The following is a 14,877-nucleotide window of genomic DNA, read 5'->3' on the forward strand; positions in this document are numbered from 1 at the left end:
CACATGTGGCATATGAAGTTCTCAGGCTAGGAACTGAATTGGAGCTGTAGCTGCTGGCCTACACCACAGCAACAGCAGATTGAGCTACGTCTGTGACCTACATCACAGCTCAGAGCAATGCTGGATCCAAAAACCACTTAGCGAGGCCAGGGATCAAACCCTCGTCCTCATGGATACTAGTTGGGATCATTACCCCTAAGCCATGACAGACACTCTTAAGCTGCCTTTCAAGTACAAAGGCTACAGAAAAAAAAAAAAATTGAAACGTGTAAGAACTCAGGGAATACCAAAAATCTGAGCTCTTTCTAAGAAATACACCAGAGACCAAACTTTATTTCAAAGCTACAGCAATCAAGATAGACTAGTAACAGCAAAAGATTATCCTTTATCTGCTGAGCCACCAGGGAACGCCAGTTAGAAACAATCAATGGAAGATAATATTGAGTTCATAAAGAAACCCTATACATGTATGGTCAATAAATTTCCCAAGAAGATGCCAAAAACACTGAATAAAGAACAACCTCTTTTCAGTAAGTGGGCAAGAATTACTGGATATTCATTTACCAAAAAAAATTAATCTTGAGCTATACCTGGAAAGATAGAAAAAAATGAATTCATAAAAGTATAAAACTGTACACAAGTTAAAAAAGGTACAGTCATGTACAGGGATCTATACTTTGCATGATATATAAAAATGGCCTCATAAAACTATGAACCTTCTAGGAGAAAACACAGGGGAAAAACTATGATTTTGTATTTAAAAAGGTACAAACCACAGAAAAGAAAGTGATATAATGAACTTGATCAAAATTAAAAACTGCTGCTCTTCAAAAGACACTGTAATAAAATGAAGACAACCCACCTTCTGGAAGAGAGTATTTCTAAAACATGTGTCCAATAAAGGTCTGATTTAGAGAATATATGAAGAACTCTCTCAATCAACAACAACAAACAATTAAAAAAGGCAAAGTTTTGAAAAACTGAAGATAAGTAAACTTGCCTATTGTCAGAGTCAGTAAGTGGCAAAACTAGGGATTTGAAGGATAAGAGAATATTAATGTTACACAATTTCTGATGGCCATAACTTTGAATATTCACCTTCTCTTCCAAGGTTTCGCATATAGACGTTGCTAATTTCAGAAGCTCCTTTGAATCTTGTTGGCACCTAGGATTCAAAACAAAGCACCTCAATTTCAATTTTCTCAATTGCTATAGATAGTATGTCATAGTCAAAATTAAAATTTAAGACATACGTTAAAAGTGTGGAATTTTGCCAGCACGTAGCTCAAAGTGCTTACTGACTTATTTTCTCAATAATTCTTTTTATTTTCTTTTTCTTTTTTTTTTTTTTTTGCTGCTGTGTGCAGCAAGTTGATGTGGGATCTCAGTTCCCAGACCAAGGATTGAACACAGGATACAGCAGTGAAACCACTAGGCCACCAGGGAACTCCCAATAACTCTCAGATTTTTTATTTTAAAAACTGTAGCTGTTAGGAGTTTTCTGGTGGCTCAGTGGGTTAAGAATCTGGTGTTGCCACTGCTGTGGCTCTGGTTTGATCCCTGGCCCCAGAGCTTCTGAATGCTACAGGTGCAGACAAAAAAGGAAAAACTGTAGCTTTTGCAGACTTCAAAATGGGAAAATTCTTTTAGGACCATACCTGTGGCATATAGAAGTTACCAGGCTAGAGGTCGAATCAGAGCTGTAGCTGTCGGCCTACGCCACAGACACACCCACATGGGATCCGAGCCTTGTGTGGGACCTGCACCACAGCTCACAGCAATGCTGGATCCTTAACTCACTGAGCAGGGCCAGGGATCGAATCTGAATCCTCATGGATACTAGTTGGGTTTGTTACTGCTGAGCCACAATGGGAACTCTGGAAAATTCTTGTTTAGTATAATTTCATTTTTATAAATTGATCTCTCCACTCCCACATGAAAAAGAAAGTAGGTCAGAAGTGTTTATATAGTTTGGTGTATCTAGTGGTTATTACAATTAAAAGAGGCTATTAGGTACACATTTTTTAATCTATAACTTCTGAAATACTGCTTTTACAAAGAAGAAAAAAGTTATTTCGAACAAAGAACATTACCCAATATTTGGCTTGCGACTATAGTTCTCCTGAAACTGGTCCAAAGCAAGCATGGCTGAGTGAATCTCTAAAGATGCCTATTAAGAACATTAAAGATTGGTCAATATTTACTGAGCGTATAATATGTGCCATGCACCACGCTAACACTTAAAAAAATTAATTTAATCATTACAATAAATGAGTTAGTATATCCTATTATTATCTTCATTTAACAGACGAATAAGGTGAGGCTTAGTTAACTTGACTTCAAGGCCAGAAAGCTATACTTAACCAAGAGAACCAAGTTTCAATTCTGGGTGGTAGACTAGTTTTATTAGGTTATCCAAATGAAACAGAGTAAAATCAAATGAATAATAGCAACAAAATATCTGTATAAGATTACTGATTTTCCTTTTCAACATTTACAAATTTGCAAGTTGTTAATATAATTCTTAACTTACCACAAACACATTCACTGCTACAAAATTATATCTAGTGATTTTTAAAAAACAGAGTAAATGTTTACAAGGTTTTTTGAGAAGAATTATATATTATATAAAATCCTACATTGTTCAGACTATCTTTTAACAGGTCTATCATTATAATAGTTAAAATTCTTCCTATTATTCTAACATTCTCCATTATGTAAATTCTCATTTTTAATTCTTGGGAGTCAACTCTAGATATACAAATACAATCATTCTTTTATTTTTATTTTCATTTTTGTCTTTTTAGGGCTGCACCTGAGGCATATGAAGTTCCCAGGAGAGGGGTCAAACACAGCTCACGGCAATGCTGGATCCTTAACCCACTGAATGAGGCCAGGGATTGAACCCACATCCTCATGGATACCAGTTAGGTGCGTTAACTGCTGAGTCATGACAGGAACTCCCACACAATCTTTATTTTTAAAAATCTGATAGTCTGACAGAAAGATATATGGTTGCTCTGTTTTAACTTTATAATCTTTCAGTCCCCATCCCCCACTCTGCTGCTTCTTCAAATCTACAAATAAGTCTAGTGTTTGTTTACCTCAGGTTTGCTAAAATCCGCAATAAGGCACTTTGGATGTTTTATCTGCTTCTCTAATGGTTCCTAAGAGAGAAAAACAAGCAGAACAAACAACAAATCCACTATTACTTTGGAGCAAGCAAGTAACTACTTAACAAACTATACAGAGCAGTAAAAGCAATGGCTCTCTCCTAAAGGTCTGAAATAAATAAAGTTGGGCTAATAATGTTTTAGCTGAAATAGAAAATAGCTACCATTCCCTGGTTAACCCATTTTATTATCATACCCTACTTTTTGTTAATGTTAAATGCAACTAGACAACCTGCTCTAATTATTAATTTTGGAAGAAATGGGGAAAACATTTGCATACTTGCAAACTCTATCATTAAGAACTATCACACTTTTCTGATAACAAGCTATCAAGACTTGTTATGACTGATATGACTTGAATAAATACCTCGTTAGAATTTTCTATGGAAAGCAAAGAACACACCAAGGCCCAAAAATCCAACCCAACAACCAACCAATTTCTCCAGTCAAAACAAATTCATTCTGAAATTTACTTGAGGCATAAACTGAAGCATCATTAAAAACTGGGGACAAGGAGTTCTCATTGTGGCTCAGCAGGTTAAGAATCCAACTAGTATCCATGAGGATGCAGGTTCTATCCCTGGCCTCATTAGGTGGGTTAAGAATCCAGTGTTGCCGTGAATTGTGGTGCAGGTCACAGATGCGGCTTGGATCTGATGTGGCTGTGGCTGTGGCACAGGCTGGCAGCTGCAGCTCTGATTCGACCCCTAGCCTGGAAACTTCCATATGCCCCAGGGGCGGCCTTAAAAAAATAAAACAAAACTGGGTACTGTGGCAAGAGCAAGTAATGCAGGGACAGATTTGAATAGTTGGAGCGTTTTAATCTGTTGTTTTGAACAAAACTTTGTAAAGGACTTAATCTAATAACTGTTCTGGGGAGTTCCCTTGCAGTGCAACAGGTTATGGATCCAGTGTTGTCTCTGCAGAGTCTTGGGTCACTGCTATGGCATGAATTTGATCCCTGGCCTGGGAACTTTCATAGGATGCAGACACAACCAAAAAAAAGAAATTGACCTGGGAAAGAAAAGGCAATCAAGGAGTTCCTGCTGTGGCACAGTGGGTTAAAAACCTGACACAGCAGTGACTTGGGTTGGTGAAGAGGTGCAGGTTTGAGCCCTGGCCCAGCATGGTGGGTTAAATGATCAGGCACTGTTGCAGCTACAGATTCAATCTCTAGCCTGGGAACTTCCATATGCCATGGATGTGACCATTTAAAAAAAAAAAAAACTGGCAATCAAGTTCTTGATAACTTGTAAGAAAAAACAGAGCTATATTAGACAGCTTATACTGAGAAGTAGCCTAAGGATTTAAGCAGCAGGAGGCTCCTTAGAACCTTGATATAAGTAACCTCTACATTCTCTTTAAACATATGTGCACATTTCCAACATACACATGGTTTCTCAAAATTCAAAAAGTTAAATTTAAATACCTGGATTAACAAGTATGGTAAAAGAAATATTCTCTTACTTAAAAAAATGTAAATAATTCAATAATAAAACAAAACATACCCTAAATCAATGCTTGTTTAATCTTTCAAATACGTATTAGTTATAGCTTTTGTCTTAGGAAGTAATTATAAGAAGTATGATCAACTCTTTGATGACTCAGAAAGGTGTACTTCCTTTGAGGTAACTTATATATCTCAATTATATGAGTTGGTATTGCAGCTATAATCTTTTTTTGATATCAGTTTATTTCCACAGATCAATTCTGTTTTCCTCAAAGGAGGTACACAAATTAAAAAACAAAATCCATTCAGCCTTTGAATTAACTGGTTAACTGAGCATTTATTTTATTTCTTTTTTCTCTTCTGCCATTCTTCTGCAAAGAAATATATTTTTTTTTTTTTTGTCTTTTTGTCTTTTTTTTGTTGTTGTTGTTGTTGCTATTTCTTGGGCCGCTTCCGCGGCATATGGAGGTTCCCAGGCTAGGGGTTGAATTGGAGCTGTAGCCACCGGCCTAAGCCAGAGCCACAGCAACGCGGGATCCGAGCCGCGTCTGCAACCTACACCACAGCTCACGGCAACGCCGGATCATTAACCCATTGAGCAAGGGCAGGGACCAAACCCGCAACCTCATGGTTCCTAGTTGGATTCGTTAACCACTGTGCCACGACGGGAACTCCCAAAGAAATATTTTTTAAGCAGAAAAAAATTACTTACAAAGCAAAATGTTTTAGGAGTCTTAACTTGAACAGCGATGCCTCCGTGTAAATAAGGTTCCAGTCCTGTAGTATCACCAATGCTAAAAGAAAATGGTGATATCACTAAAAGGAGAAAAAAAAGAAAAAACCATTAAATACTGATATGAGTATTAAAAATTGAAGGCTTATTATCATAAAGATGTCCATTTTCTCTAAAGCACAAAATTAAGAAGATCACAGTCAAATAAATCTTTTGTTTGGGGGTGGGCAGAAGTACGGGGAGCTAGACAGATTATTTTTCCAATATGAATATAAGGACTTAAGCAAAAATAGCCAAGAAAACTTGGAAGGGAAAAAAAAAAAGGAATGAGAAGTACTTATTATTAGATATTAACATACTCTATAAAGCCTCAATAATGAATACACTGGGATACTGGCAGGAGCAGATAGGCGAATGGAACAGACCAGAGAATTCAGAAATAGACCCAGAAGAGAGACAACTAAGATGGCAACTCAAACCAGTGAAGAAGAGATAAGGTTATTCGATAAATCTTTTGGAAAAAGAGACATCTGGCATATTATTCCAAATAAATAAAAGTTTTAAATGGCAAAAAAGGTGCCAAAAATCATGCAAAAAAAATTTCTTTAGAACTCTGTAGTAAGGAAGGTTTTTCTAATTATGACTCAAAATAAAAGCAATAAAAGAAAAAAATGAAAAATCTGACATTAAATACACACAGTAAACACCACCCCAAGCAAAATCAAATGCCAAACCAGAAAAAATATGTGTGACTCATAAACAAACAAACAAACAAAAAGAACCTCAGCAAATATACTGTATATATTAGGAGTTCTGGGGAATGGTTATGAAAATGTTTAACAACTCAGCAAGAAAATGGGTAAAGGACAAATGATTCACATTAAAGGAAAAAGAAACAGCTCTAAAACTTAAGATACTTAATCTCATCCTATATATGTAAAATGCAAATTAAAATTATACTATATTATTTTCAATCATACCATGAACTACTATGAGCCATAAAGGGAAAAAAAAAGACTGTTCTGCAATTACTGATGTGAAAAGACCATCTAGATGTTTCATTTTTTGTTTATTTTTAAAGATATTTCACTTAATGAAAAGGCAAAGGATAGCTTTATGCTTAATATGCTATCTTGTGCATAAAAATGCATATGGAAACCTTGGACATACCAAAAACTAAGAACAGTAAGAACAAGTGGGAGCTAAAAGTGGGTAGAAAAGTTTTCACTTATCTGCCTTCTACTATTTTTGAACCATTTGCTTATTCAAAAAATTAAATAAACAAGCCTTATATATTAGATAGAAAATGTTGGCAGAGCACATATAAACATAGCTGTTGTTACTTCTAGAGTGGAGGGATGGTCTGAAATAGTACTCACTTCTAACTCTACTTAAACATACATGTGTATCTAGCATAAGCATATATAATTTTGGCTTTAAAAATGTTTTCAAATGACAGAAAATAACTTTAGGGGGTAAGTATTAATTAATAAATGTTAAGGAAAAAAGTTTCATAAACAGCTACTCTATTTAAATATTCTCTATCTGGCCAAAGAATTCTGGGTACAAAATGTGTGTTTTCTTGAGTTTCATTTTATGGTATCCAGTGGCTCCTCCTTTTATATATAGCCTCAAGATTCAGGTCCAGCACCACAATCCACCATTGACTGCAGGGACCTCAAAACTATAAAGGATAAACCTAATCAGATGAGTCAATTTTTGCAGAAACAGATACAAATTCTTTAAAATCAATTAGAACCTGTATTTTACATATTAATATATTTAGTCTGGGAAACAAGATCCAATAGTTTTGCTACCAAAGGTTCTTAAATTTAGATCCTAAGTTGTTTTTTGTTTTAAAGAGTTCATAACAGGGATGGATTTTTTTCTCCCTAAGGATCCATTTTGTAGTCATTAAAAGAAAAAGCAATCCATTTATTAGTGTATACACTAACCATATAATTATACTTTCAAATACCCTAAAGATAGAATTACTCTCAGCTGAACAGGTGTGAACATGCTGTCTCTTGGTTACAACATGTCTAGCAGCGTCTTTAACTCTTCTCAACATGGCTGGAGGTCAGTCACAAACTATGCAGACTAATGCTGCTATAAATTTATTATCTTCAACTTCAAATGGGCCCTAAATGAAGTCTGATAATTTTTCTATTATTAAAAAATGCTTACTCTCCTCAAGTCTCTGGCCTTGACATCTTGCCTCTGACCTTTGGATCATGATCTCATCTGAGTCCACTAACAAAACAGATTCCTGCAACTTTTTGCCAATAAACCCACAAACCTGCCTGCAGTCAATCCATCCATCCCTTTTATCCAAGCCATTGAACACAGACATGTATCTTCACCTAACACTTCTCTGTCATCTCACCCGAAGAGCCTATACATGCTCATTATCTTTCCTCCCAGACCTGCTCCCCTTCTTGCACTCCCTCAGGTGTGAATAAATGTAAGTTGCCAGAATCTTCATTCGCCCTACCATATGAGATAACAAAGTTTCCTCCTTGTCTTTTTTTTTTTTAAACAGCCACCCCTGCAGAATATGGAAGTTCCCAGGCCAGGGATTGAATCCAAGCTGGAACTGTGACCTGTGCCACAGGTGTAGCAACCCAGATCCTTAACCCACTGTGCCAGAGTGGGAACTCCTTGTCTTAAGATTTTGCTATCTCACCTCCCACTGCCAGCCCTGCTATATTATATCTTGTATATATTATCTATATCTTTATTATATCCAGTTCCTTGAATTCTGCCTTGCTTCTTACTGTCTGTCTCTGCACAGAATATTCTTTTCACCACCTTCCTAAACCAACATAATCTTCAAATTTTAATCAAGACACCCTGTCCCCACTGTTGCTACACCAAGTAGGTTTCCTTGCTCAGCTCAGAATTCCTAAAATGCATTTTCTCTTTTTACACCATCATTGCTTGAAGTTAAAATCTCCTTACTTGAACTGGATTTTTTTTTGAGGCCAAGAACTGGATCATGTCTGTCTGAGTTGATGGTGTGTTCTCAACACTGAGTATAGTGTCTGAACAATAAATGTGCTGAACAATGAATAAGTATATATAAATTAGTAAAACACATAAACTTACCAGTTATTTGTTGTGTAGATCCATTTAAGCCTGTCATTCCATTAATTTCTCGAAATGTTAGGAATTGTCCTGTTTCAAGTTTGTGAGGATGATTTTCAAGGCAAGTGACAATGCCAGGGTTAGCCTAAAAAAAAAAGAGTAATCTACTAAAAACCAAGTTCATGTATTCCTTTTTTGTACAAATCCCAAATCCTACATAAAAATGACCATGTTTTCATAAAATTCTCAAAACAACAAAATTCCAAGCCATTCTTCTCCTTCTATAGTAAAAAAAAAAGTATTTAAAGAACTATCACAAGAGTGACAAAATTGTCATTTTATTAAGAATGCTAAAAATACAATTTCTATGTTTGGGGGGAAATAGAGATCCCTCAAAAGAATTCAAATATTCATATACTGGAGTTCTGACTGTGGTTCAGTGGAAAAGAATTTGACTAGTATCCATGAGGACACAGATTCGATCCCTAGCCTTGTTCAGGGCGTTAAAGATCTGGTATTGCCATGAGCTGTGGTATAGGTCACAGACACGGCTCAGATCTGGTATTGCTGTGGCATAGGCCAGTGGCTATAGCTCCGATTTGACCTCTAGCCTGGGCAATTCCATATGCTGTGGGTGCAGCCTTAAAAAAAGACAAAAAAAATATTTCATGTACCGAGAGCTTCTTGAGACTTACAAAAACCATTATTAATAATTAAATACAAGTTCTAAAGTCATTTATGAAAGACTCTGTGTACATAAAAGATGAGTATAACTTTGAAGACGAGAGAAATATAAGGGTGAAGGACAGAGATTTAAAGCTAGGAAAGTGGTAGTTTTAAGCTTGTCCAATACCTTAAAGCAAAGAAATATTATGTGGTCCCTCTTATCAGGATAAAAATAGGAAGAAATTGGCTTATCTCAACTAAGAGGATAGATGTGATAGGTCAAATAACTGGAAATTTTCTAGTTGTGCATAATTAAAAAAAAGTTGCTTGAATAAGGCAATAATATTTTAATTTATATAAAAGCTAATGGAATTAAAATTCTTTTTCATAACTATAAAGATCCTAAAAATTATCTCGGTGCTGAATAATTTGAGAAATATAATTATGATCACAAACATATAGATAAAATTAATGTAATGTGGGTTTACTAATACCTCAAGAAGAATAGAATTCATAAGGAGAATTTGCAGATAAGCTAAAGGGGAACATTTATGATATTTTCTCACCCTTTATGGATATCTCCATATTCCCAGCATTATTCAATTAAAAAAAAAAATCTTTTTTTTTTTTTTTTTTTGCTTTTTAGGGGTGTACCCACGGCATATGGAGGTTCCCAGGATAGGGGTCAAATCGGAGCTGCAGCTGCCAGCCTACACCACAGCCACAGCAATGCAGGATCCGAGCTGCATCTGTGATCTACACCACAGCTCATAGCAATGCCGGATCCTTAACCCATTGAGCAAGGCCAGGGCTCAAACCTGCAACCTCATGGTTCCTAGTTGGAACTCCCAATAAAAGAAAATATAAATGCAATACGAGGTCCCTTGGAGCTATGATATTCTGAGGGACAAACTAACAGTAATTAGAGAAGGTAAAAGGCTGAACAATAAACCATTCTGTAAGCACAGAGATACACAAAATAATTTTTCAACGAATTCTTCTTAAAAAGGGATGAGAAAGGCAACATTACATGGGATTTAAAATAAAGCATGAAGATAGAAGGACAAATACTATTAGGTCAAAGTATATTATCATTTCCTTATATTTGGTTTCTTTTTAACTTTAATACAAAGTTGACTATAAAGAATGCAAATAAAGTTAACGATTTAGGCTAAAAAGGGTAGTAAAAATAGATCATAATAATTTCCCCAATTCTTTTAAGGAATAAAAAATTAAGCTTGCATGTTATTAAGAGAACATGCTTAGAAAACCTTTTTGTTTTGAAGGTAAATTCTCCAAATAATGTTTTAGAAGCAAAAATCAGAAACGCTTTTGTCTATGATGTATCCATCTTCCTGAAGTCAGAGTGTTGAGCTAAGTGACTCAGGACTTACCTAGTACATCTATAATCTGATACAAATAGTTCAGTATATAACTCAGGTCCCAAAACAACATGACATAAAACAAAATAACTAATCTATCAATTATTAAATAATGATACAAGGAATCTAGAACATGCTTTTAATATCCCAACCTTAAACAAATAAAAGATAGTATTGCCTATTACAATATTTTGCTAATATCACCTTTAAAAAATTTTTCATATTAAAAAAAAATCAATCATATATATATACAATAATGATCATATATGATCATACTTGCGTTATATTTGAAATGAAAATTTCTTTTGGTTCTTCTCCTGTTGTATCTAGAACTTCAAATTCATCACCAAAATCACAAAACAACCGTGACCAAACTCCATGTACATCTGCACAGATGAACTGTGAAATGACAAAAACAAGTTCAAACTTATATATTTATACAAGGAAAAAAAAAGCTTAACTATCTTAGGCTCCTTTGTGACAACTGTAATTATAATTAAGCATTGAGATATAAAATAATCACAAATAGGATAAATTATTTACTTGTAAACTGGTTTCAAAATCAAGGATTTTGGTATTTGGGACTGGATATCTAGTGTTTTAAAATTAGAAGCAACCGGAGTTCCCATTGTGGCTCAGTGGTTAACGAATCCGACTAGGAACCATGAGGTTGCGGGTTCGATCCCTGGCCTTGCTCAGTGGGTTAAGGATCCGGTGTTACCGTCAGCTGTGGTGTAGGTTGCAGACGCAGTTCAGATCTGGCGTTGCTGTGGCTCTGGCGTAGGCCGGTGGCTACAGCTCCGATTCGACCCCTAGCCTGGGAGCCTCCATGTGCCTCAGGAGCGGCCCAAGAAATGGCAAAAAGACAAAAAATAAATAAATAAAATAAAATAAAATTAGAAGCAACATTGGCACATCATCATTATACATTTCTATAACTTTTAAATAACAAAAATTTCTGCCAAGCACAGTATATAAGAAACAGATATTTTGGTTTAATGGTCTAGCAATGAATTCCTAGTTTTCATTTTAGAAAAGGAGAACAGAGTCCATTCACCAAAAGCAGTAGAGTTCTTTTTAAAAAAATTATAGTTGATTTACAATGTTGTGCCAATTTCTGCTTGACAGCAAAGTGGCTCAGTTATACATATATGTATACATTCTTTTTAAACATTATTTTCCATCATAGGCTATCCCAGGAGACTGGATATAGTTTCCTGTGCTACACAACAGGAACCTTGTCTATCCATTCTAAATGTGCAAAAGCCATAGAGTTAACAGAAAATGAAACAGAGCTAAAAAAGCTGAATAGGGTCAACAGAAAAGGGGCTGAGGAACCAACAATGCACACTGAAGTCAAGAAAGATAAAAATCACATAAACACAATCATAAGTGTTTTCTGAAAGTGATTTTCATAACACATAAGACAATATTACTGTACTGTTATTTTTTTAAATTGATAATAAAAAAATTCTTAATCTGTAATACATATGATCCTGTAAAAGTGTTATTTTTCTAACAAAAACTAAAATCTCTTCATATCTGGGTATAAGAATGTATCCCATGAAAATGATTTCTACCATCTATTACATGAGGTAGTGAAACCACTAAAAGCAGATTATTTGCTACTTGATTTTGCACTCCCTTAACTGTCAAAATGTGGGTATCTATTACATTTTTTTTATGAGATAAAGCTGAGAACCTTAGAAGCTTTTTTTAAGTTTAAAAGCTGCAAACTCAAGGACAATTTCTTTCTTTACAAAACAACTTTAAAGTATGAATATGTGTATCAATCACATAAACAGATTTGTTTATAACCTAGCGTAATTATTGCTAAACTTCTGTGTCCTTTTCTAAGTTTACTGACAACTCTGTATCTTGTTTATCTGCTTGATTTAAATCATGAACCAGAACACAAAAGTTCTATGAAGTTTAAATAAGCTATGTAAATAACCACAATCCAAAAATTTTCAGCACACCTATTTTATATAGTATGATGATGGCTTAGTGCCTATCTCGAAGGAACAAAGGACCCCATGAAATACATGGAATTAGTAATAATGTATTCAGTTACAGGGGATGAATTGTGATTTTTTTCCTATCTAAAACTCTTTCCAGTCTTCTCGATGTCATCATGACTCACCTAATTACTCTGGACAAAAATCTAATAGTCATTCTTGATAATATTTTTCCTCATGCCTCTCATCCATTTTCACTTTTTAGCCTTTTTTTTTTTTTTTAAACAAAGAAATAACTCAAATTCACTGACTTCTCATAATCTCTACTCCCACTTCTTTCCTGCACCTCTCACTTGGACTGCTTACGGCAGTCCTAAAAGGTCTAGTCAACTCAACTCTAAGAATTCAAAAGTTCTTTTTTGGTTTTATGATCACTTGATAGTCTCAAAAATTATTGACAACACAAAGAACTTTTGCTCATATGGGTTGTATCCACTAATTTTTACTGTGCTAGAAAAATTAAAACTAAGAAACATTTAAAATACAAGAATATCACACACATTCCATTAGCTGTTCGAGCAATGGTATCACCATCCTTAATGCAGACTGGGGAAGTTCCACAGTACCTCATAAGAAAATCAGAGTGAAAAAAGCAAATAATATTTCAGTAATATAGAAAAATACTTCAACTTTGCAGACCTGATAAAAGGGTCTCTGAAACCCTCAGTGTCCTTGGACCACACTTTGAAAATTATTGATATAGTCTATTCCCTACACAGCATAGCCAGAGTGATCTTTTAAAAACATGAATGAGATTAAAACTTAAAGGTTTAAACCTCATACATTCTCAAAGATCTGTTAAGACATGGCCCTCTAACTACTTCTGAACCCAGCCTCCTGGGTCTTTTACTCCACTATTCTCTCCTCTTCACCCAAACTTCATACAGGTCAAACACACTAAGTGGATTTTTATACATCCTTACCCTTGCTATTTTCCATGCTTTGAATGAAAATTCTTTCCCAGATCTTTACATAGCTGGCACTTTCTAATTATTCAGGGCCCCATTCAAACGTCATCTCTTCAGAGAGAACTTCCTTTCAACTTTAATCTCTGAGAATCAGCACTGGCCCCCCTCCCAGCATCTTTTAAATGCTTCACCCTTTACCTAGCTTCTTTTCTTCACAGGGCTTGAAATTATGTACTTATCTGCTTGTTTATTGTGTATCTTCTCTACTAGAAGGCAATTTTCACAAGTAGGAAAATCTGTATGTCCTATTCACTAATGTATTCCTAGGGCCTACTTTCTAATAGTGAAAGTACTTTTCTTTTGATAAACTACATGTCATTATTAAGCAATACTATTACCTTAATTGGAGGGCACTGAGAACGGCAAAAGTCATTGATCTTCTTCCTCAAGGGAAGTTTGATCTCGGTCAATACTACACACTGTTGAGAAGAATACAAGAAGTTAAACGTTAGAAAATAAACAATTATCTTGATAATGTGCAACTTCTAAATCAGAGGCATTTCAGTTTACATTATACAAAATATACACTGTTTTCCTGGTAAAAAAACACTATCCTATTGTATTCCATTTTAAGGTCAATACCTTTAGAGGTATGGAACAACAAAAGTAAAAGTAACACACAGCCATCTCTAGGTATCTGCAGGGTACTACTGGTACCAGAACCTCCCATGGACACCCAATCTGCAGATGCTCAGGTACCTCCTAGAACATGGCCCACATACTGGGGAAAACCTGCCCACATGGAATTCCATTACTGTCATAGGTTTCACAATTAGAAGCAAACCTTAACATCCTATAGGGTATTTATGCACCTTAAATGGTTGGAGATTCTGCTTTATCTGTTATTGCCATGGAAATACTAACCTAGTTATCCGAATATTAATTTGATACTGGGTTAAAAGACAATTAGAGATATACCAGTTGGTTTAGCTTTTTTTACATTAGAGATTCAACAGATTCACAATACAACAACTTTTGTTTTATGACAGTGTCATGAGTGAAATCACCAAGTTGTTACTCAAGATAGCAAACTTTTAAAAAAGATTGCAAATTATAATTTTTAATGCTTACTTTAATTTTTTATCACTCTATGAGATGAGCAGAGGAAGGTTTTATAATCAGATTTTATCAGAAGTAATTTATACTCATAAAGGTCAAATATTTTCTTAGGGTCATTTGTCTATCAAGTGGCAAAAGCAGATGGAGACTCAGTCCAGAGCTTTCCTTGTTACTGGTTCCCATGAAATGGATAACTCAGCTTCACTAAAAACTTTCAGGTATGAATTTAGTTTTATCTAGCTTAGAAGATAGTGTGCTTCCTATAGGGAAGTATTCCTCCATGGATCTCTTACTTCTTATAAATCTCTCACTGGGTATGACATGAATGCAAGGCTCTGACC

General features: G+C 35.1%; 1 protein-coding gene across 2 annotated transcripts in view; it reads right to left on the minus strand.

Annotated features, from left to right (window-relative positions):
- Positions 1 to 14,877, minus strand: part of UBA6 (ubiquitin like modifier activating enzyme 6) — an 89,772-nt gene that overhangs the window by 45,792 nt on the left and 29,103 nt on the right. For both annotated transcript variants that reach the window (XM_003129053.6, XM_013978752.2), the window contains 7 exons: positions 13,816 to 13,896; positions 10,768 to 10,890; positions 8,465 to 8,588; positions 5,336 to 5,439; positions 3,105 to 3,167; positions 2,094 to 2,170; positions 1,099 to 1,165 (listed from right to left, as the gene is read on the minus strand). In XM_003129053.6, coding sequence (XP_003129101.4) covers positions 1,099 to 1,165; positions 2,094 to 2,170; positions 3,105 to 3,167; positions 5,336 to 5,439; positions 8,465 to 8,588; positions 10,768 to 10,890; positions 13,816 to 13,896 — 639 coding nt within the window. The remainder of the gene's footprint in view (positions 1 to 1,098; positions 1,166 to 2,093; positions 2,171 to 3,104; positions 3,168 to 5,335; positions 5,440 to 8,464; positions 8,589 to 10,767; positions 10,891 to 13,815; positions 13,897 to 14,877) is intronic.

The sequence above is a fragment of the Sus scrofa genome, chromosome 8, assembly GCF_000003025.6.
Source record: "Sus scrofa isolate TJ Tabasco breed Duroc chromosome 8, Sscrofa11.1, whole genome shotgun sequence".
Taxonomy (NCBI): domain Eukaryota; kingdom Metazoa; phylum Chordata; class Mammalia; order Artiodactyla; family Suidae; genus Sus; species Sus scrofa.